Below are 25,506 nucleotides of genomic sequence, written 5' to 3'. Positions count from 1 at the left end.
TAGCATTAACCATTGCATATGGCATTCATTGCCTGATTTTCCACTTTTTTGCTATTGAAATCATTATGCACATTGTCTTCATCATATTTTCTTTACCACGTATATGTCTTCCCAAGTTGCTCAAATTTCTTAATGTTTTTCATTACTTATGAAGTAGTAATATTCAATTACATTCATATGTCATAATTATTTGTTCATTTCAAAATCACTGGTCATGGATTTTGGGTTTAGATTTTTACCATCCTAAATGAATATTTTTGCCTGTGTGGATCTGTTCTTACTGTCTTTAGGTTATATTCCTAACATCAGAATCTCTGAATCAGCAATTTTGCTTGTATATTCCAGGTTTCTTATCCTGAAAGGTTGAAAGAATTCACAACCCCAATAGCAATAAATTGGTGTGGTCTTCCCACAGCTCCTCCAACAGTGAGTTTTTTTCCACCTTCGCTAACTTGACATTTGTAGAGTGACAGTTATCTTAGGAATGTCTGAATATCAAACTCTTCCAATAGTTCTGATTCTGAATGTTTTTTTCCAATGGTTACTTGATAGAGTATATTTCTTTTGAGATACATGTATTCATGTCTCTAACCTCTTATTTATCTATTAGGAAATGCCTTAATTTTATAGATATGTCAATTCTTTACAAATTCTAGATGCCAAACATCAGAAAATAATTAATTCAAAGTTTGCCCAATTCATAATTTTCATGGCTCAGCATTTATCACAGTGACTGGCAAATGGTAGCACTTATTGAATGTTTACAAGTTTTCTTCTGATTTCATGGGCAAACACATACATATATGTTTGTATTTCAATTTTATAATATCATAATTGTCAATTCAGTTATTTTTATGAACTTTTAAAAATCCTGGATCTGGTTAGAAATTCTCCTAGTTTTAATTGTGAAGACATAACAACTCATTACTTCCCATTTATTTTAATGGTGTCTTTTTATATTCAGTTGATTTGTCCATTGTAATATATTGTGTTTAGGTTCTGTTAGAACAACATCACTCATTTTCTCCTGAACTATCTAATTTTGCTATGCATTCTTAACATTACTTACCTAGTAGCCTATGTTCCAGGTTTGTCAACGTATGAATTGCTGTGAATATTTGTTTCACAGTCATACTCATCTACATTTCTGCTTTTCATCTAGTACAACATAATTTTGATAATTTCTGCTTTGTAATATAATTTTAAACCTGGTAGTGCTAGAGTGCTAGACTTCCTTCCATTCTTATTTTCTATCACTTTATTCCTCTATATTTTTCAACTTTTATTTCTCCAATTGAATTTTATTATATTTAGTTCTAGAAAATATTCCGTTGGTAATTTGATTATGACATACACTAAAATATAAAATTTATGTTCATTTTTATTATATATATTTTTACTGCTAAATCTATAATATTGTTGTCATTGTCTTCTGTGCAGTAATTTATGGTGCATGGCATGAACAAGTTAGTGACTTTTCTTGTATATTTTCATTTTGTTTTCTACAATGGTTGAACCATTTATAGCTCCTATCAGTAATAAATTAGTATGCCTATCCTTTCGCAGTACATCCAATGGTAGGTTTTTCAAGTCTCTCATTATTAGTGCAAAATATCTAACTTCTTGTCAATAACAGTAAAGAGAATAGGTATTATTGCTTTATTCCTGATTTTAGGGGAGACGTTTCCAATGTTGTCAGTGATATTAGGTTATTTAAATTTTCTTTTTTTCTGACTTCCTAATTTGGGGAATTTTTAGATATTTTTTTTCCAAATAAAAATCCATTTTATTTATTTTAATATCATAATTTATATAATCATACATAGTAGACTGAGTTTTAAAAAATTCATTTTAATTCACTGAATTTCATCATCTCATTTAAAAACTCTTAGTAAAATAGTCTTTACTATTAAAAAAATCAATGGTTTTAAAAATTTTTATGTCATTTTGAAACTATTGCTGATTTTCTAGGTATTTTTTGCAAACCCAGTTTATTATGCTCCTGTTTCAATTTCATACACACACACACATGCTTAGAAAAATACAATTTTTCAAAGAATTTTCAAGAATTTTGATATGCTAACTTATTATTTTCTTTAACATTTATTCTTTCTAAATTTTGTTTTATAGCCTATTCATTATCTAGTCTCCATTTCAGTCTATCATTTATCCTATTGATTAAAAAAATTAAATACATTGTAATTTGCATAGAATGCATCTTTGTCTTTATGAATTCATGAATTCTTTATCTATTACAATGAGCTCATTTTTTTTTTTACAAGGCAATGAGGTTAAGTGGCTTGCCCAAGGCCACACAACTAGGTAATTATTAAGTGTCTGAGGCCGGATTTGAACCCAGATACTCCTGACTCCAGGGCCGGTGCTCTATCTACTGCGCCACCTTGTCACCCTGAGCTCAATTTTTGTACAACTTCTTTGAAGGAGGCAGGTTGAAATCACCAATAATTACTGTATTTTTTGAAGATCCAAATTAGGTTATATTTTAAGCACTTATATATTATGTTATTTGGTAAAAACTCATATTGCTATTGTTTCATTTACAATGGTACTTTTAAGAACAAAGCAGATTTCTTGTCTTTCTTGATTATATGCATTTTTTGCCTTTGTTTTGTCTGAATATATTAACTCCTGATTTCCTATGTTCAGTTGAGGAATAATTTCTATTCTGACTTTTCATTTAAAAAACTTTAAATGATGCTAAGTATGCTTTATGTAAGTAATAAATTGTTGGACTTTATTTTGCTAATAATTCTTCCATATTCATTGTATGGGTGAGTTATGTCAGAAACATTCAAAGTTAAATTGTTTGTTTCTACCTCCCCCAACAATTTTTTTTCTTTTTTCAAAAAGTAAAGAAATAACTACCACAGATTTGTAATTTTCTTTGCCTAGAAAAATCTGATGCAAGTTTCATTTTCTCCCTTCAACTTTGGAATTATACTCAATTTTGTAGGATATGTAGGTAGAAGTCATTTTCTTTTTTTCTTTTTAGCATGCTATGTAATGTTCCTTTCTTTTTTGCTTCTACTAAGTAGCACTGAATTATTTTAACTGGAGTTCTTCAGTATATATTTTGTGTCTTCTTTGTTGCTTGAAATATTTTCCTTTTGACCTGGGAATTCTGGGTAACCATATTTCTGGGCTCCTGTAGTCAATTTGTGGTATAGTCAATCAATCTATACTTTGCCTTACAGCTTTAAGACTTGGATGATTTTATTTCGCGATTTCTTGAAATATCATATTCTGGGGCAGCTAGGTAAAGCAGTGGATAAAGCACCGGCCCTGGAGTCAGGAGTACCTGGGTTCAAATCCGGTCTCAGACACTTAATAATTACCTAGCTGTGTGGCCTTGGGCAAGCCACTTAACCCCATTTGCCTTGCAAAAACCTAAAAAATTATCATATTCCATATTTTTATATATGTGTATATACACATATAGCTAACAAAAGGGTGGAATTCCACTCCCTCTCCTCCCTCCTAATTAATACATTCATAGATGCTTTAATTCAACAAAACTCCAAACTAAGTATGAATGTAGGTTCTTAATAATTTTAAAGAATTATAGTGCTTTTACCACCAAATGAAGGCAGATGATGAATACAGTGACTGGCCGAAAGAATCAGACACACTTCTGGGCCCATGTATAAAAATACAATTTGAATAGCAATGAGTCTGTCAAGAAGGGAACTAATTTAGTTGTAGAAGAATTCCAGTTTAATAGTTAGATTCAAAGGGTCTCATTCTTGGTAGTGGTGGGGGAGGTAGGGAGGGGAAGGGGAGGAGAACATTTCATTCTCTTTCTCTACCCCTCCCTATTAACCATGTTATTGGAGAGACCAGACCAGTAACAGGCAATGTAGCTAAATGGAATCAGAGTGTGGATCAGTAGATGACACTGATTCACTTTGGATATAGTCCCAAAAGAAAAGGTAACTGGAAAGAACAACTGCTCATGAATGTGAGAAGTGCTAACTCAGAAAATTACAAAGGCACTGACCCTCAGAACCTTAGAGAGAATTACCCTGGAGGAGAACTTAATAAAGACTCTATGGAAGGGGGAAATGATTTCTAGTTACTAGGAATTACAAATTACAGCTCTGTCATATATTTGTCATATATTTTCAACATGTTTCTAGAGTTAGGAAAGTTTCAAACTACTTTTGTAGTTTAAATGTATGTCTAATTTCCTATAAATCCTGTATTTGTGGAGGAGAGTTCCTCAGACTTGTTTTTGTAACTTCTATACTTTCTATACTATCTTAGAAGATACTTTTCTAAAAATATTTATTTCTTAAGCCTATCTGATTGTGAGTGAGAAGTACACGGGGGGGGGGGAACTTATGAATGGTAAGTATTAGAATACTTACCTAATAAGTTTCTAAACTGTCAGGGCTACCCATAGAACCCTGAGAGCATTAGTCACAATGGCTTCTGGGCTACTTCATAGGGGAATTCAATTAAAAACAAAATTCAATAAATATTAAATGCCTATGATTTCAAGGCATAATGCCAGTTATTAAGAGAGATAAATGCAAACATATTCCCAGCCCTAGAAAAGTTTCTAATAGTTTAGCCTCAGTTATCTGATTTGTAAAATGAAGGGGATTGAACTTGAATGACCTATGATCTCTATGATCACTTCCAACTCTAGCTTTATGATGCAACCATTTATGACACTAAAGATGCGTTTTTGCTATTATTCTCATATTGCACTGTTGGAATTGGTATATTCACACTGAATGTTGGCTCCTCTCCCTTGCTTTCTACTGGACCAGATTCTGCTACTATTGATTTTCTTCCCTCACATAACAGTCACAATATTATTTTCAAACTGGAAAATTCGCATATAAAGAATATGTTGATAAGAGATGATTTAGGAGGTGCCTCACCTCCTGGCACTGTTTTATTGCAATATTAATCACAGGGAAATAGTACGCTTGTGACAGCTAATAGAAGGACCCACCATGCTGCAAGGGTCAGTGTGACTGTCTGGCTTGGGAGACTAACAGAAATGGGAGGAAAGGGGGAGGAAAAAGAAGGGGAGGAAGGAGAATATTTTCCAGAATAGGTAATAAAAGTTAATATTTAGATAGCAATTTACTGTTTGGAAAGTGCTTTATATATGTACTATCTAATTTGAGTTGCATGATAATCCCTTCAAGTATTGTCATTTTCATTTTCTAGATGAGCAAACTGAATGAGAGAAGAGAAGTGATATGTCTTGGGTCACCTATTTAGTTAGCATCGGGTTTTTGGACCAGGTTGTCCTGATTCCAAGCCCAGTGCTCTGTTCACTACATTACACGTTTCTTCACCTTTCTTGATTTTATATACCCAGGGATTAGTAGTGCCATTCACCCATCCAAAAAAAAAGATGCTCAGGTTTGTTTCTGTTTATTTGTTTTTGTGGAGCAGTTGGGGTGAGAGGAGAGTATCCAAGGGATTAATTTAAAATTACCTCAAATACGGTTAACTCTTCAAAAGTAGAAATGTCACAAGATACCTCTCTGAAGAGATTCAAATACATAAACATTCATTTTGAAATAGATGTTCTTTAAATGGATACATATGGACACCATATTTATACTTTGGTACCTGTCAATAGGCGATGGAAAAGACTATGTAAAATAACAATAATAATAATAATTGTCTACGTAGTGCATGGATCTTAAAGGTATTTGTAATAATATGTACAAAGGAAACATTTAAAAAGAGAAAGACCTGTCTATAGACAGGGCATCTAACTTTATGAATGTAACTGTTGGTATGGAAACTGAAAGTACAGGAAGAACTGGGTTCAAATTCTGTCTTTGATGTTTCCTGTGCTTTGATGCTTAATCTCTCCATCTTAATTTCTTCACTTGTAAAGTGACTTCTGAGATCTGTTCTAGTCCTAAACCAATCACGTATGGTTGATATTGAGAAAATACTTGTAAAGACACCAAGATTTAATCTATTTCATTATTTGTAAAGTATGGCATAAATATCCATCTGTTGGCAGAGGAAATTTGCACCATCTTCTAGGACCCATAGATCCTCAAATTAATTCCGAGAGCCAGGATTATTCCTGGCTGTCAGGAAGGATGGACAGTACCTGTCAGCAGCTTATACTTCCACATTTTATAGCTGTCAGCAGAATTGAAGATCTGCCCACCTAGGCTGAGTTGTTTTCTTTCCCCTTTGCAGGGATTTGAAGGTCTGACATAATTACAGGAAATCACAGCTGAAATGAACTTCAAAGTTCACATCAGCTAATAGCTTCTAAAGATAGGAAAACTAAGGCTTCAAGAAGTGAGAGGATTTATTTGCACATGTATGATACAATGTATCATAGATCAAAGTATGTAAGTGTTGGAAAGTGACCTCAGAGATTACTTAGTCCAGCTCCTTCATTTTACTGAAGCCCAGAGAGGAATTAAATAATTTGCTGAGGATCCACAGGTGCTAAGCAAGGAAAACTGGGATTGAAATGATCTCTGAACTCCAAAATCTAACATTCCCTATTATATCAGTAGACCTGGGATCAGAATTTAAATATCTTGATGTTTTATTAGGAATTCAAGGTAGAGAATAGTTAGCATAGAATTACTATGAAGAAGCAGTTCTTTGTTGACTTTTGTTAATTCAGCTACCTTACAGAATACACTGAGATGATCATACAACCAAATAATAAAATTGATCAACTTCCTATCTCTACCATGTTTTAAACTGCACTAATGCACTAAAAGCATTTTTATGTACAGAATATTTCATCAAGTGATTCTGCTTACTTGAAGAATAATGAATGACAAATTCTTCCAAAAGTTTCAATTTCCCAAAGAATGGCAACAATTTCATTTATCTTCAACTCTACATATGAGACTATATTACAAATATTATAATAATTTTCATTTCTAATAAATACTACACATACATAGTTTTGAGGATCTTTAATCAAATCTGCATCATTCATTCTATGAAGAATTTTCATTAAGACATTTTTGAAAGCATAAAAAATTTTACATTTTAATTATATTAATTTCTTAACCAAAGAAGATGTCTTATTCCAAGCACCTTGGCAATTTTAGCTTTATTAAACTGCATGAAAAGTGGCAACAGAAATGTACACAATTTGCAAAGAAGTGACTAATTCCAAGTGAATATTGTGACATTCAGGGAAGGTTTCTAAAACAAAGTTCTAAGTGGACAATCCAGGTAAAAACTTTCAACATTTGCTTTTCCTCCCTTCCTTTTTTCTTGATCTATTTCATCACTTGCAGAAGCTCTATAGGTGTTTTGCCATTGCATTTTTTTTTAAAAAAAGCTTATTTAGTTACTCAAGCTGAGCAGTTTTAATTTGGTCTAATAGTTGAGGCTAGTAAAGCCATTACCACAGCTGCGGGATGGCATTATCAAAGCCAGCAGCTGTCAGGCACCTTTATTTTTTAGGCTGCTTTTATCTCATCTTCTAGGGAACAACTTGCTCTATTTTCCAGAATATTGAATTCTGAAGACCTCACCTTTAAGAAATTTGTACCTTTAATTTTTTTCATGTGTGATTGATATAGTTTTATTTTCAAAATAATCCAGGCAATCGAGCATTAAGGTTTATAAATTCAAATCTCAAATGTTTCTGAGCTATTAAAATGAATAATTTTCATGGTATTTATGATCATCAATCAATCAAGTCTACTCAGATTTTTCAATGCTCTCCTGTTGCAAATTATAGAGAATTTCTAATAGCTAATGCTTTGATTCTTTGTCTAAGACCAAAAAGACCTCCGGGGATAGAAATCTTTTCTCCTTGCTTCAAGTATTTCCTGTGACTAATTTCTGAAACAACCATGATCAGGAAGAATAAATAGAAGAGACAGTCAAAGCACGAATAGTGTAGAGAGCATGAAGATGACACAGGAGGACAAGTACCTAGACAGGCTGCTGTCACTGACTATGATGAACTGGCTATACAGCAAAACAGGCAATTGATAATATAGTGACTAATCAGAGTAATTCAAATAGTATTAAAAACAAATCATTATATAGTTAGAGTTTAGGAAAACTTGAAAAATTAACAAAATATTTTCAGCAACAATTTAAGTATGTATTTGTCTAGGGTTATGTTTAATTAGCTAAGCCTTAATAGTAGTATATTTTTCTTTCATTTTTGATCCATGCTCTTTGACTTTTTTTTTCCTTTCAGCAGCCCAAAGATAAGTTATCCCCCTTTCTTTGAATTTCCTTGCGTTGGTTATTTTTTGCCATTAACTGAATGTTATTTAAATCGAGCTTTGTCTAGTCAAGAGTAATAACAGAGAGAAGAAAGGAAATTTCTTTTTGTTCTTTCTTCTTGTATTCTTCCTGCCAAAGCATTAGGTCAGCTTGCTACTGTGCAGCATTGCTAAAAATAGCACCCCAGTAAAATATACTCTGAACAAATGGAGTTATCTAAAATCCACCACTAGATGGCAAGGCAGCATTATCATTTTTAACATTATGCTTGTATGCAAAATATGACTTGAAAACATGCTAGCAACACATTTTTCACCATATCGAGGATTTTAAAAATCAATTCATATTTTTACATGTGGATAACTATACTTTATAAAGGAAATCACTTCACATATACTTTATATGAGCAGTATATCTGGTAAATTCAATAATAATAATAATAATATTTATAACCACATTTATATTCCTATACATCCACCTATATAATCAGTTTTCAATAGTTTCAGTTAAGAAAACTAAAGATTTGAAGACCAGAACACAATGGTCCCATTAAGCTCAAAATTGAAACAAATTATAACGCATGCTGAAAATGAGCTAAGGCTATCCAATGTTCAAGAAAACTTTAGAAATATAAATTACCTAAAGACAATCATATTATCTGCTTACACATCTTATAAAAAGACAATTTTACATTAAATAAAGAAACAAGAAATTGAGAAAGATCCAAGGAATAAAAGATATATGCCCTCTGATGTAAAAAAATCACCTTATGGCAAAATTCAAAGAAAACAAGCAGCCTAAAATATTTCACCTTAAGCAGATAAAGTAGGAGATGTAAAATCTTATCATACATTTCAGGCTTCAATAAAAGCTACAGCTCAACCTTGTTCTCTGTGAGTATGGTCATTCTTCCATAAAATCTTAAGACTTCTATAATCTATAATGTATTTATTGAAAAGATCTAAATTTTTCAAAATAGAAAAAGGGACTGCTCTCCTTTTTTTTTTTTTTTAAACTGTCTATGCTTTAGCAATTCATGGCCACATTCTATTTAAGCTTAAGAAAAAGCTTATCAGGGGTGGGTGGCTAGGTGGAGTAGTGGATAAAGCACCAGCCTTGAAGTCAGGAGTACCTGGGTTCAAACCTAGCTGTGTGGCCTTGGGCAAGCCACTTAACCCCATTTGCCTTGCAAAAGCCTAAAAAAAAAAAAAAAGCTAATCAGTTTGGAATCCAGCTACTTTATTTCAGCAGGAAACAAGAACAGGGTAATAGTTGCTGACTAGGATACTTAAACCTCCTTAACTGTAGGAGAGCCTTTTCAAATGAATACAATTAATAAATAACAAAATGAAACAATTCAGCACATTTAAGTCAGATTCATTATTATTATCCAATTAAATTTTAGACAGGAGACTTCCTATTTGTCACTGGCCAATCTTTTCCAGTCACTCTGCAAAGGCCAAGAGGAAAGAGGAGATGTTGCATTTGTAGCTGGAAGACTCCAGTGTGACTCAAAGGAATGAGTCTACTCTTGTTCTGTCACTAAAGCAGTGAGTTAAAAACTTTGGAGCTTCTATCTTGCTTCTCAATTTGAAAAACACAACTCTAGACAAATGACACCCAAACTGTTTTCACAATAATCTGGAATGCTTCCAAATTAGCTTAATGCATTCCATTTTCAAAAATGATTTTTTTTAATATGGCAATTTTGGAGTAGGTTGTCACCACTCTGGGTCTTTTACCAATTTATTTCATTTTAAAATATTTGGGGATTCATCAGAAAGTTGATTCTTTACATTTTTCTTAAATAATTTATATTCAGCCTAACAAATCTCCCCTTGTACCTCCAATTCTTTTTTTTAAGGTTTTTTTTTTTTTGTTTTTGCAAGGCAAATGGGGTTAAGTGGCTTGCCTAAGGCCACACAGCTAGGTAATTATTAAGTGTCTGAGGCTGAATTTGAACTCAGGTACTCCTGACTTCAGGGCCCATGCTCTATCCACTGTGCCACCCAGCTGCCCCTGTACCTCCAATTCTTTTGCAGTTTTAGAATTTCAATTATATCTTGATTTTCTTTCAATGATATGTTCTTCAGAAGCAATTATTTATTTAAAGCAATGGAGTTAAGTGACTTGCCCAAGGTCACACAGCTAGCCAAGTATTAAGGTCCTCCTAACTCCAGGGCTGGCACTCTATCCACTGCACCCCCCCCTCCGCCCCAGAAAACTTATTTTTCAACAGAACTCTAATATCCTTCAGGATGAATAATGATAATATTTGATCAAACATAAAGATATAAATCCAAAGAAAATATACTAAGATAGGCTTGTAAAAATCACATGGAACTTGTCTTTTTTTTAGTTTCATCATTTAAATATATTTTTATCTTTCAAGTGAAGTCCTTGTTTAAAAAAAATTTAGTTTGTTGGTACAAATTTCCATTAATTAAGACTTCACAAATTCAGAATTTAGGATAACTCTTATACAAATAAAAATGAAAACATGATTAGAAGGAAAAGATTCATCTATTTAAGATAATTGTTTTTAAGCATTTTATTAAAATTCACCCTCATGAAATATCATTCCATTATAAGTAAAGATTAGAACCACTATGGTTGGCTCTTCAATATGTTGACTAGCGAAACTTCCTCTGTACACATTAAAAACTAGTAGACAGCACTCCATTAGTTTAGTTCTTGAATATATCTCAGGTATTTCATTGAAAATTTCTTTGCAAGTCTTTGAAAATATTCTGCAATTCTGATTTTCACTATTTCAAACATGTATTTCCCAAGAAAGTGTGAATTAAGAATAGTTAGTCATATTTTAAGAAAATACAATATAATTCAGCTGTATATAAAATGATTCATCTTGAATTCCAGAAAAATAAAAATAAAGGATTCAATTAAAATATCTCTAAGGCTCCTTTAAACTCTGATCCTATAACTATGACTTGAATAAAGTTGGTAACCTTTTGGTAAAGCCTATTCTTCATCCTCTAAAAGGATTATTAGAAATGAATATGTTAAGCTCAAATATGAACTTTCTAGATTGTGGGATTTCAAATTTTTATAATTTACTGACTATAATAGCTTAACGTAGATAAATCCACGCTGTAAAGATGGAAGCAAATATTAAGATATATTTTTCCATACTTTTCCCCATTCTATTAGCTAAGTGAATTAAAAATTCAAAATAATTACTTAACATTTTCTAATGACTGGCCATCCCACATTTATGCATTTGAAAATACACCTTCGTAATATTTATGTATGCTACAAGTACAGCTCTTGTATATTGATTTTTATTAACAACTGCCTTCTATTTATCTACCAACACTCCATATGTTCACTGGTGTCCTTCATCATGGGAAAGGTTCTCCAATTGCCCTTCATAGGTATTACATGAAGTAATGGAATGACTGAGGCAGATGTGTAGCTCAATTCCTTTGTTTTATTAGCAGAAGTTATATAAATAATTTTCTAGAAAGTGGACTCTTCCATTTACTTTCAGTAAACAGGATTTAAGTATAGTTCACGCTACATCAATTGCTCTTACCAACCAAGTCCTTTGAGCATGGATGAGAAACCTAAGAAAAGGTAAGGGGGAACATTTTGCTCCCTCTATTGTAGAAAATGCAGAAACTGAATTTACAGCTATATATCTCTTGTTATAAAATACAGAATGGAGGGGGGGAGGAATACCACATAAACTCCCCAAGCTTCACCCCAGCAAGGGATATTTTCATTTCCTGTTCAAGTTGATAAAGACTTCTGGCATGCCTCCTACAGCAAGCCAACCAGAGAAGTCATTCCTTTTAAAGAACTGTGACTTAAAATAGCTACTTTTTGACAAAATGGTTGAGAACATGGGGCAAAAACAAAAAGGAGTGAAAATATACAGTAGACTATGAATTACAGAAGATGGGCAGTGAATAATGTAAGCTCCAAGCTACAAGTTTTCTATTTTCAGAATCATGGATATGCTAATAATGTTTGTCCTTCATTTTCGAACAAGACCTCATTAGGGAGGTGATGCCATGATAAGCACGTGAATTGGATTTGAGTGAAGGAATGCTAAGTCATTAGCCTCACTTTCTCCCCCAGAGTCATCTGGATCCAGTGACCAGATATGGATCAGAATAACTGGAGATGACCCTGGATATGAGGCAATCAGGGTTAAGTGACTTGCCCAAGGTTACACAGCTAGTAAGTGGCAAGTATCTGAGGCTGCATTCCTCCTGAATCCAAGGCCAGTACTCTATTCACTGCACCACCTAGCTGCTGAGTCTGGGATACCATAAACAGTATAAAAAATAGCATACTGAACAGATCATTGGGAAGAGTGATATGCATATGGATCTACTAATTCACCCATGGATATCAGCATATTGTATTTCTTAGAATCACATTTATTTGGGGTAAATAAATATAGCTTCACTGATAGTTTGAGTTTTAATTGTAGCCCTTTTGTTCAATAGCTACACATTAGGAGGTGGCACTGGAGTAGCAAACAGAAAGGACACAAGCCATGAAATAAAAAGATCTAGTTCAAGAGTGAGGGAATGTCACTTAAATTCTATAATGCAACCAGAGAACTCTCTTAACATTCCAAGGTGTAGGGCTATTTTGCATTAGGTAGAAGTAATTTCCTCAGAGGGAGTTAATTACACCAAAGCAATTACTGGTCTAGACAAAATAGTAGCAGCAACTTGCCTCGATTTCAGTAATTTCAAATTTATTAAGTCATTGATTTATTCTGCAATGATGTTTGTATAGATTACCTAATGATTAATTATTAAAGATTTTGAAAATACAAAGCATTAAAATGACAGCCAAACATTTTTATACTCTTAATGTAACTCACTGTAAATAATATGTAACATACTTCATTAATTTTGATAATATAGTGCTTCAGAGTAACCCAAGTTTGCTAATATACAAGGATTCTCCAATTTTTTCCAAAATCAATTTTATCTGGAAAATAATTATTATGCTGGATAAGCATATTCACATGGAGTTGAAGGTAGAATTTGGAAGGGAAAATGGACAGAGGTAAGGAATGCATTCTGTAAAATTAAAAAAACCCTAAGGTGCCACAATTACACCAATACGGGCAATCATTATAGTAAAGAATGACAATGCTACAATTTAAAAATACTAACATACAATGGATATTTCAAAATGTTAGTATTCTTCTTTTAACACTTTAATTAATAAACCACAGTCACTTGTCAGAGATGTGGTCTAAAGTTTCTTCCTGTTTTAGTTGGATAGATCATAACTTGATTGTATTTTATAAATACAATGAAATTTGTGTTTTCTATGCCTTGCAGAGAAGAGAGAATGGATGGATAAAATCCAATATTATTCCAAAATCTACTTGAAGCCATCTCTCCCATCAAACCTTTACCAAATATTAAGACCTAAATTGTGATCCTTCTTTCCTTTTCCTCTCAAGTAGGGGGCAAGATAGTCAAAAGACAAGCAAACAATGAAGAAGACATTGAAGGAAAGATAACATAAACTAGATAAGGATTCATGAATAAGCAAGAAGAAGCATATTACATTATGTTAACCATAAGATTTAAAATAGACTTTTCTTCCTGCATAGCCTCAAAAAAATCACATAAGAGTTTCTACACCTTAACATTCCTGCAGTCACAGTTTGTTTGTATACCTGAAAGAACCCTGGTGGTACAGGACCTACTGGCATGCCATCTCCTGGGGGAATGTTTCCTAGCACTGGACTGGGAGCTGCTGCAGCGCTCTGAAAAGAATAAAGGGAAAAAAAAGCCTTTGTCATTACAATGAAGGCATAAAATCAAAGATTAATGAAACTTGACTGTAAAAAGGGACATTTAGGGCCAGCAACTAGTACTACTATGTTCTTACTCCAAAGAAAGTCCTTACTTTATGATTCAATTAGCAATTTAGTATTGGATTGTATAGGTCAGATGACTGGCACAGAAAGTTCCAAACTTTTTGAAATTACAAAACGAATTTTTTTCATACTTCTTAAAGAAATCAAAAGCCTGGATCAAAGAGGTACACACAAGCATACATATATGAGAATACAGCAATAAACTATTTTGTCAATAGTCCATTTTAAGGAAAGGTTGAGGAATATATTTAAAAAGTTGTAGTAGAAATAAGAGTTAATTGGCAAGGTAGTAAGATTAAGAAAGAACATCCTGGAAACTGTAATAAAATTCTTTTTTTTTTTGGTTTTAATTTTTCAATGTATTTGACCTTCTTTGTACACAACTATTAACCTAAGTTAGAAGCTAGATGGATAGAGAGTTGGCCCCAAAGCCAAGACTTGGATTCGAGTTGTACCTTTGGTATATACTAGCTGTGTGACTCATATATTGTGTTAGGTAACTCTCTAAGACCAGAAGTTGAATATACATTGGTGACTAGTATTGGCAGAAGGAATTGTTTACTTAGGGATGCCCTATCACAATGAAATCACAGGTCTAATCTCGTTTTTCCTACATACAAGATTCTGTTAGGTACTGCAAGGATTTTAAATAGAATATAGTCCCTACTATCAAAAAGTTTACAATCTAGTTTAGGAACAGAATATGTGAAACATATCCAAATAAAGCATAAAAGGTTAGGATGTAAAAGAGGCAAAGGAGAGATACAAATACTTTTTGAAAATCTGAGTAAAAAATGAAAACTTTCAAATGGGGAGACTTTTTAAAAGGGATGGTGAATAAAAGGGAGAACTTCATAAAGAACATGGCCCCTGACTTGAACTCAGGAGAAAGATGGGGGGCATAAGTTGTGAACATTACAACATGAGGAGACAGCTTGAATAAATGTACAAAGGTAAGGGGGTAACAAGGTGAGCTCAGGGAACAGGTAGGTGAGTTTGGCTAGAACACAATGCATGAGAGAGGGATATGAAATAAGGTTGGAAAGATATGTTAATGTAAGGCTGGAATGCCATGTATTTGTTTTGAGTCTGATCATATCAACAATCAGAAGTCACAGAAGGCTTTTGACCAAGTTGTTGCTGTGTTCCTATCTGTGTCCTGTTTGTACTGGAAGCTGTGTGAAACATAGATTGGGGGTAACAAGAGCCTTTTACCTTCACCTTGGAGCCCCCAAGGTTCATTGAGAAATAGGGTTCTTCAACCCTAAAGGCACGTAACTGTTATTATCATTGTGGCATGAATGATGCATCTACTTTTTTCCAGATACCCTTGGTCTGGACCTTAAAATCAGAAATGTTTAGTGGGAATGAATTTTAATTATCCTTTTGACAAGAGTTTATGAAGTTACTTTTTATTAAGAGAGGGAGTATGAATGAAGAAGCATCTGTAACAGATGAAGGGGAAAGAACACTCTAAAATAAAGACAGGAAAGCTAGAATTTACAATACTGTTGAATGGAACTTAAAAATATGTTTCTACCCCATTGCCTCCTCTTCTACCTTCTCTCACAACCCCACACAAAATAAGTTGTTACTAGTGTCCAGAATTAAATATGAAATAAATTAATCTTAGGCATCAAAACTCAGAGCTTATGATAAAATAAATTTGAAAATGAATCTTAATGTAATCAACCCTTAAAACATAGGCAGCAACAAAACCACTTGAAAAATTCACAAAAATACTAAGTATCTATTTCAAAAATTTCTGAACATTTTTCTTGAAATAGAACAGTTTGGGGGTGGCTAGGTGGCATAGTGGATAAAGCACCGGCCCTGGAGTCAGGAGTACCTTGGTTCAAATCCAGTCTCTTAATAATTACAGACACTTAATAATTACCTAGCTGTGTGGCCTTAGGCAAGCCACTTAACCCCATTTGCCTTACAAAAAAAAAAAAAAGAAAGAAATAGAACAGTTTCCATTCCAACAACTTTTTAAAAAAATAAGTACTTGATTGTTGTAGTATCAAATTTTGACAATTCAAACTTTTTTTTATATATTACATACATAATTAGGTGATTTCAGTATTGGTCAGAAAAAGAGAGGTTAGAAATCCATTTCTATGTACTATGTTAAGCTCTCTGTATTTGTTTTTAGTCTAGATATAGGCTGCATTTAAATATTTCAATTGTCATAATATGTGATTTTATCATTTAAGTTTTTGAGGGTGGGAAGCATCACTTTTATATTTTCATCCTTAGCATCTGTATAATGCTAATACCTAAAATGCACTTAGTAGTAATTCCTTGTGTTGTTTGACTGTAGAGATGAGAATCTGGTGGCAGGGAGATCAGTAAGGAGGTTATCAAAATAGTCCAATTTAGAGATGAAGAGACCTGAACTAGTGTGATCACAGTGCAAGCAGAGAGAAAGGCATGGATCAAAGATTTCAGAGATAGAATCAATGGAACTTGGCAATTGGTAGTGTGTGAAGGTGGTGGGAGGGCGGGGGAAGAATCAATGATGACTGAAGTCTTTAATCTGAGTGACTAAGAGGATGGCAGCATCATCAACAGAAACTGGATAATTTGGAGGAAGAGAAGGTTTCAGGAGAGTTATTGATAAGTTCAGTTTGGGCTATATTGAATTTGAACTGCCACCATCATGACATCCAAGTTACAGTAAAGACAAAATATAACACATTTTTCTGCCTGGAAAATCCGTTATTTAGATTACTTTCTGGTGCCCTCTGATTTTGCTTGGAAACAATGCAGCACTAAAAGTGAATAGGATAATATGATTTGGAAAATGATGTACACAAAAAGTAGATTAGGAAGACTGTTTAAAACACTTAAAAATCCAGTAATTTCATAAAAAGAACTAAAGTTCAATCCTATTTGCAAAATACAAATGTATTCTCTAAAACAGATGGAAAGACTGCTAAAAATATCAGTCATGGATTATTTATTTATTTATTTTGGGCCAGTAAGCAGTATTCTAACTATAGATTTCATCCCTCGGTGACACCAGTTGTTATGCAAGGACTGAAGTTGGTTACAAAAGAAATCAGGAAATAAACCAAAAATGAATTAATGTTAATTGATTACTTCTGGAGGAAAAAACCAAAAACCTTACAATGAGTGATTATGGTAGGTATGTGTGATCATTGTGTAATAATAGCATATTCATCCATCCAGCAAATTTGATTCTGTATTATTATAATAATGCCATGACATTTGAGCATATGCTAACAATGTTATACATGTATATTTTTTACTTTATAGTAATATGAATACTTAAAATTTTACATATGTTCTACGGAAGATCATCAAATATAAAGGCCATTGAATTTTAATATTATCTTAAGGTAGCCCCAAATTTAAACAGTGCTATCTGAAATGTTATTTAGCTTTGAAGTGTACCTAGCCAAATCCACTGCTTTGCCAAAAACTACCCCTAAACAAATTGAATTCTGGTTTGCATTTTTGTTGAAACCAAAAAGTTTAACAGGAGAAAATATTTCTGAGAAATGAGAACAAAAAAGAAATCAGCCCCTTTTTAAATAAGTGTATTTTTAAGGTAAATAGCTATTATTTCATACTGTTTATAATATATGTTTACCAAAGTATAATTTGTCCATTGTGACAGAGTATAAATGTGAGTCAGAGGCCTTACTACCTGGGTGATAATGGGTAAGGTATTCAACATTTCTGAGCCTCAGTTTCTTTTAGTTGGCTATAGAAAAGTTCTGATATTTCAAAGAGACAACTTTAAAATGATATTCTTTGATGTATAGCCACTCCTTTTCAATCACAGTCATGCAACAGTAGTAAGAACATTGAATCTGACAGTCATTTTGAGAGTATGCTAAATTATGTGATCAGTATAACTTTTGCTGATTCAAGATATTAAGATACACAATATTAAAAAGTATTTTGATATCCTATAATTGACAATAGTCTTTAATTATGGAAAATAATAATTTAAATAATTTTTGTCCTCTGGAAAATCCTTTCACATCCCAACTCTAAAGAATCAATATTCTCTTTTGCCATAATACATTCTCTGGTTCTACTAGTCATTAAATGATTCAAAGACCTTTGCCTGTGTCAGTTTCCAATGAACTTTTCATCATATTTTAAATCCATTATGACCAAGTGTGTCATTTAATGCTTTAATTTTTGAGCATACCTTTAAAAATGTCTTCTGACATTTGGGAGATATTTAAAATACTTGTTCAATAAATGAATGAATAGTGTGTAAGCAAATATACCAAGCTATGAAAGATATTATAATATGATTTCTTTTCTGTATTTTGTGATTTCCTTCTGACAAAATAATCTTTGTTGATTTAATTCAGAAAATAAATGAAACACCTATGAGCTACATCATACAGATACAAATAGTAAAAAAACTTGATCCCTACCCTAATAAATTGTAACTGGGGATATTACGTAAATGAGTGTGACAAAATGGAGGGAGTGAAGGGAAAAATGTAAGAAATCAGACAAAGTTTAATAAGTATTTATTTCTGTATGTGCAATGTATGCACTGAAGAGGAGTGACCACCTTTAACTGAAAGATGGTTCAGGCAATACTTCATGGAAAAACTGACAAAAAGAGAATCTTGAAAGAAGAGGAATTCAACAGGCACAGATGATAATGGAGTCCCTTACAAAGAATAGAAAATGGACTACTTGAAGCACCAGAGACAGAAGACTCCAAGAAAAGAACAGACTACTACTCCAGGTCCTATTTGGCTGGAAAATAGAGACTATAAAGATGAATAGTATAAAATAGGGCTCAAAAGGTGTTAGAAATAGACTATGGAGTTTATTTTCTTTCGTCTTTGACTGTAAGAGATTTCAAGGAAGGTGATCAGTTGGGAGACTCTTAAAATAATTCAATGATGAGATGATATGGACCTAAATCTCAAATTTTTCAGTTTTCAAAATGATAAAGGTACTTCTGAAAATAGATAATTTATAGCATGCAGAAACTGAAACAATTATGAATATATTGTGCAAATGAAAAATAAGAACTGCTTTGAAGTTGTCAGACAGGATTAAAGTTTAGTTTGAGGACACTAGGGTTTAACATAGGAAAGAGTACTAAATTTTATGTTTATCTGTTATGATAATGATTCTCATAAAAACTACCAATGATTATTTTTTCATAATTTGTGCTTCTGTGGGAGAAAATTTATTTAAGGTGCGAACCCATCAGATGGTTTGTGAAAATTAATATATACAGATAATTGTGCTAAATTCAGAGGGAGATAGTAAGTTTACCAAATAAAGAGTTCCTTCTCACAGTCTAGCAGTGAACAAAGCACATACATAGATGTAACTACAATACCCAATAAGGTGAGTAAATCAAGAGGCATGTACAACAAAGTGCTATGTGAGATTTATGAGTCTTGCAAGACAGTGTTGTCTACACTGTCATTCATGTTTAATTCATAATAAGCTACTTTTAGGCTTTGATAACTATTTCAATCATAATTTTGTGACATTGAAAACTTTCAGTGTGTGTGTGTGTGTAAACTTTATTTGAGTTGTACCACAGGGAATTTTATAGTGCAATATGTCTGTGACCATTGATTTAGGGTTGAATTCCCATTATGTTAGCTCTAATTCTATAGTTTATCATTTTACTTGGGCACATTTCTTACTAACCCAATCTGGATAAAGAGGGTACAAATACAATCATATTGATTAATTTATCATATGCATCTGTTTGGTCTTTAGTACTAGATTAATTTAATCAGCATATCTTTGTTATGAAAGTGTTTATATGTTACTTTTTAAATGTTCTTAAATCAATAAATAGGTTTATGTTTTGTTTTTCCAAATCATAAGTTTCACAAAGATAGTCTTTTATTTAAAAATTTTTCTTTCTCAGAAAAAACATCAAAAGATGTTTTACTTTACACAAGAATATATGAAAATCTGGATTGTTTTAGAACAGCTGAATTGGAAGGGGGGGGGTTATTTGTTTTGCCAAAAGGAAGGCTAAATTATTTAAAATTACACCAGAGTATAGGTCCTTATATCAAACTTATGTAAAGCATTTAAGTATTGACAAGACAGATAAAAAACATTTGTGCAGCTTTAGGGCTGAAAAAGATCTAATAATGCAGTTGTGAATCTGGGTTTAATAATATTTAGATCTTTTAAGTACCTACTTAAACAACAAAACTTCAAAAATTTTAGTGGCAGTATTTTAAAAGATCTAAAGAAAAGGACATTATTAGTCTTCTAATAATGGACTTCTCTAAAAAATGAAAAAGGCTACTCTTAAGCATTATGCGCAAGGAAGCTTGGAGTTGTGAAAATGAAGTAAAGATGGAACTTGATGAAGATTTATTTCTCCAAATTGAAAAAATAAATTCAAACCAAAAATAAAAGAAATCTCAATGTTTGCTGAGTTTTTATATCTAGAGGATTCTAAATTTTATAAAATAAAAGTGACCATTAACAGAATTAACTATTTGAATATGTTTGCCTTATGGTATAGAGTCTTTTCTACATACATCTCTGAGTTTACTTTTAACATTGATGCATTGGAACTTACTCTTCTCTTTGACTTTCTTCCTCTTTTCTTCTCTATATCTTTATTTGTGTCTTACCAACTTTCTTCCATTACCCTACTTCATCATGTTTCTTGCTTGGCCATATCATAGAATTGGAGTTTTTTTCTTTTTTTTTGTATTTCTCGAATAATTTTAGGTTCCTGCTTAATTTAGAGAGCAGATTATATAGTTTTCTGTTTAATCCCTTAAAAAATTTCCAAATTATCTAAATTTTATAATTATTTAAATTTAATATAATTAAACTTTTCCACAAACATTTAATAAGTGTTTATTTCTGTATGTACAATGTATGCACTGGATGGATACAAAGACAGAAAAATGGACAAACGGTTTCTAAGAGACAGAAGAGCATGAGACATGAATTCAGACTATGTAAAAATATGAAGGCAAAAACTGTATGAGGAACATTTGTATTGGATAAAACAAAGAAGGCCAGTCTGGTAGGAAAAGATCAGTGAAAGAGGAAATGGATGAAAAGAGAGTTCTCACAGGGCCAGATTATGAAGGGCTTTAAAATACTAAACAAATGAATTTGTACTTTATCCCAGAGGCAATAGGGTACCACTAAATCATTTTGAACAATGGACAGACACAGTCAAATCTGGACTTTAGGTATACAATTGGCAACTATATAGGAAAAGGATTGGTAAAGGAGAGACTAGAAGCAACTGCAATTATTCCTGATTGACTTACTTGACTTTTAATTCATATCTTCTATAGGTAAATAGTTGATAAAATGGGGAAAAATTCCTATCACTATGATAAACTTGAATAATGCTTTAAGGGAAAAAGCATAAAATAAATTTGCATACATAACTATTTAATAAAGATTTGTCAGGTATCAAGGGTTTAAAATGGACAATATTCTCATAATTACTAATGCTATTGGTTAAATTTGGATTAAGAGTCTACGATTTGTTCCTATGGTTAAACTTATTCATTAAAGGAAATGAGACAAAACATTCTGTGATTTTTAAGATTGTAAAAAGGGTAAATTTTGGAAACTACAAACCAATATTCTGGCAGAAATCTGGAAGAGTTAATTAAGCAGATGGTTTGTGAAGACTTATCTAAATGAAAGTAAGGCTCACAGAGAACCAGGTTAAGCGAGAGCAAAACTAGCAAAATATGTTCAATTAACCCTCTTTTTTTTCCTCCATAGCATTATTATATTGGTAGAAAAGGGAAATTCAATAGACAGTATCTGAATAGTAAAGAACTTGGCATTAGAGATGGGGACTCTCACTAATCCCATCTTTTCATCATTTTTATCAAGAGTATAAAAGTTAAAGACATTTATGGCATTCTTACCAAGTATGTAAATGATTTAATAATGGGAAATATGAACTGTGTGTGTGTGTGTGTGTGTGTGTGTGTGTGTGTGTGTGTGTGTGTGTGTGTAGGCTCTATGGAAGACAGGATTAGAAAAGATTTGGACAGGTTGGAATGTTGAACTAAGACTTGCAATAATCATAAGAATTTGATGTATACAATTGTTTAGGATTACAAAACTCTTTATCCTATTGGGACAATATCATGTAGGCTAGGTTAGTTTTTCCTGTAAGTATTTAAAGTAAAGACTTCATAATCTCATTTGCATGACCAACATGCAAGAGAAGCAGGGATGCTATATTCTTCCTGTGTATCCTTTCCATGCTGAGGATAAGGAATACTCCCCACCCATATCCACTTAAATGATTTATTTATTAAGTGATAGATGTTCTACAAATGTCTCATTTCATTCCAATCTCTAATGCAACCTAGCAGATCATTCTGAGTTAGGACTGGATTTCTACACCTGTTCAAAACCCTGTAAATGAGTATTTTTACCATTTTATAAATTAAGGGAAGGTATATAGCACGGTGGAGTGAGAAGAACAAGGCACCTGGTTCTAAACAGGGCTCTAACACGTCCTTCTCTAGGCTTATATTTCCTTAGTTATAAAATGATTTTGTTATATTAGATTATCTCTAAGGTCTTTCTCAGCTATAAAGACTCTAAATGGTCTGGTCAACATAAGTCAAATAATAAATATTTATTGACGTATCCACTGTAAGCCAGGAAAAGCAGCTAGGTGGCACAGTGGTTAGAAGCACACAGGGGCATAGAGTCAGCAATAGTAAGCAACTCAACCTTCCTGAGTTCAAATCCAGCCTCAGTCACTTACTAGCTGTGTGACCCTGGGCAAGTCACTTAACACTGTTTCTCCATTTTTTAACATCAGCTGGAAAAGGAAATGCAAGCCAACCCAGCTTCTTTGCCAAGAAACCCCCAAATGAGGTCATGAAAAGTTGGACATGACTTAAAGAACTGGACAGATATGCTGGACACAGGGAAACCAGCGATAGTCACATAGTTTTCCAACATCTGAACTCTAACTCAAGCCTTCTGCCTTAAAAGTCTAGTGATCTTCCTAGAATGACATTTTAGAAGAAATTGAACCAAAATAAATATTTTCCATTTGAACTGATTTTTAAGTCAATTCATCTAGTATATGATGGGTAAGAATGTCTTTAAATTAATTCATAGAGAGAATGCAGGGATTTTAAATTAGGTAAAGACATAATATAAACTAAAAATGTCAAAGCTGCTTGAAAAAAAAAAGCACAATAAATCTCAAGCTACATTAATAAAAGTATAATGTCCAGCTCAAAGGAGTATTAGAATAGTATTCTCTAGTAGGAACACATCCAATACACACTGAATGCAGTTCTGGGAGCTATATTTTAAGAAACTTTGACAAGTGTCATGCAGTAAAAATAAAAAAAAAAATAATTAAACAAAAGACACTAGTGATTTCTGTAGGCAAAACCAAGATGGTCAGATGAAGCGAGGAAGCTCCCAGAACTTTTCCCTAAACAATTTTAAATGAAGCCTTAAACAGATCCTAAAGTGACAGAACCTACAAAAAAGAGTGAAGCCCCCCCCCCCCTAGATTTGGAGTCTAAACACCCTGGATTATTTGGTTATTTGTTTCATTCCACCTTTGAGGATAGACAATGATAAAATGGAACATATCTAGAAGGCAGCAGCCAGAATTGTGATGCTCTATCTTAGAAGAACCAATTGAAAGAATGAGTATGTTTGGCATGGAGAAGAAAAGAAAAGAAGGGTTAGAATATAGAGATCAGATTAGACATTTTACTCCAGGTTTAGTTACTTATTACCTTGACCTTAGATAAGCCACTTTATCTCTCTCCAAATTTCATTTTCCTCATTGGTAAAATCAAAGGGATTTGACTATATAATTTCTAGCTCTAAAAATTCTATGACTGTATGATTCTATTTAGCATATCCAAAAGAGGAAAAGCAAGATGGAAACAAATTTGGAAATATTATTAAATGAGAAACTGCTTAAGAAATTGGAGAAACTGCTTAAGGAATTGGAGATGTTTAGCCTGCAGTTGAGACAGGGGCAGGGAGGTATATGATAGCTCTCTTCAACAACTTTATGTGATGTCACATGGAAAAAAGGAAGTAGAATTCTTCGCTGAAACTAAAAGAGATACAACTAAAACCAGTGAGGATAAATGAAAGAGGCAGATTTCAGTTCAATATCGGAATGAGTTTTCTAGGAAGTAGAACTATTTAACAACAGAATGGGCTGCTTTGTGAAATTAGTAAATCCATAGCACTGGAAACTTTTCCTTTTTTCTTTTCTTATTTTTTTTTTTTAGGTTTTTTGCAAGGCAATGGGGTTAAGTGGCTTGTCCAAGGCCACACAGCTAGGTAATTATTGAGTGTCTGAGGTCATATTTGAACTCAGGTACTCCTGATTTCAGGGCCGGTGCTCTATCCACTGTGCAACCTAGCTGCCCCAAACTGGAAACTTTTGAAAAGAGGGCAATATTTGCTAGGAGTGTTGGAGAAGTTGTTTTTGCACTCAGTAGGTGACATCTGAAGAAATTTTCAATGTTAAGATTCCAAATCCTTGTCTATCTAAAAAGGGGAATAGAGAAACAAAGTTCTTTAAAAGAAAAAACATACTCTACTCATTTTAAGATGTGAATAGGGTTTACAAGTTGGAAGTACACAAACCACTTTTATTATCTAGATAATTTATAATGAAATGGAGTCAGAGACAATACATAGTTTGGATTATAATATTGATGAGAATTGAAAACTAATAAGATCAAACTAGTTTCCTATAAAAAATAGTTAGATGGTTTCTATTTCATGAATAACAACACTCTAGTCACAGTAAAATGTCTCAGAAATTCACATCATGGTTCACTGAACTTATCTATTACAATGTTTACTGGAAAAACAACCTAAAAGATGATCACTGAGAACACTTTCAGATAGCATCACTTTTAAATATGATGAAACATTATCATCATTTTTATAGTAAAATTAATTCATAAAGTATCATCATATCATAGAAAGTTGTGTCTATGTATACCTATATAAACAGATATAGCTATTTATATAGTAAGAAATAGGTTTTCCCCTTACCTCAAGGCTAAATCTACTTTACTCAATGTTTTCTCCTAACTTCTATATCTGGCCTCTTGGGTTAAGGTGGAACATGTCCAATCTGTTCTCCACATTCTAACCCTTTAAGTATTTAAAGACAGTCATTTTCCCCAAGAATCTTTTCTTTTCAATGTCAAACATCCCTGATTCTTTCGATAGATCCTTCTAAGATATAGTCTCTGGTGCTCTTACAGTTCTGGTTGTCTTCTTTGAGATACAATCCAATTTGTTAATGTCCTTCCTCAAAGGTGGTATAAACTATTAAATAGAATATTCCAGGTATGGCCTAACAAGGTCAAACCACAGTGTAATTATTATCTTCTTCA

The 25,506-nt window shown here is 32.8% G+C and overlaps 1 protein-coding gene across 4 annotated transcripts in view; it reads right to left on the bottom strand.

Annotated features, from left to right (window-relative positions):
* SSBP2 (single stranded DNA binding protein 2) overlaps positions 1 to 25,506 on the bottom strand; it is a 404,380-nt gene that overhangs the window by 97,898 nt on the left and 280,976 nt on the right. For 3 of the 4 annotated variants that reach the window (XM_074204890.1, XM_074204893.1, XM_074204894.1), the window contains one exon: positions 13,907 to 13,996. The exons of the other annotated variant lie outside the window; for it this stretch is intronic. In XM_074204890.1, the coding sequence (XP_074060991.1) occupies positions 13,907 to 13,996 (90 nt within the window). The remainder of the gene's footprint in view (positions 1 to 13,906; positions 13,997 to 25,506) is intronic. 4 annotated transcript variants of the gene reach the window in all.

Source organism: Macrotis lagotis, chromosome X, assembly GCF_037893015.1.
Source record: "Macrotis lagotis isolate mMagLag1 chromosome X, bilby.v1.9.chrom.fasta, whole genome shotgun sequence".
NCBI classification, from domain to species: domain Eukaryota; kingdom Metazoa; phylum Chordata; class Mammalia; order Peramelemorphia; family Peramelidae; genus Macrotis; species Macrotis lagotis.
The sequence above is the reverse complement of the archived record's forward strand: the minus strand, read 5'-3'. Positions and strand labels throughout refer to the sequence as shown.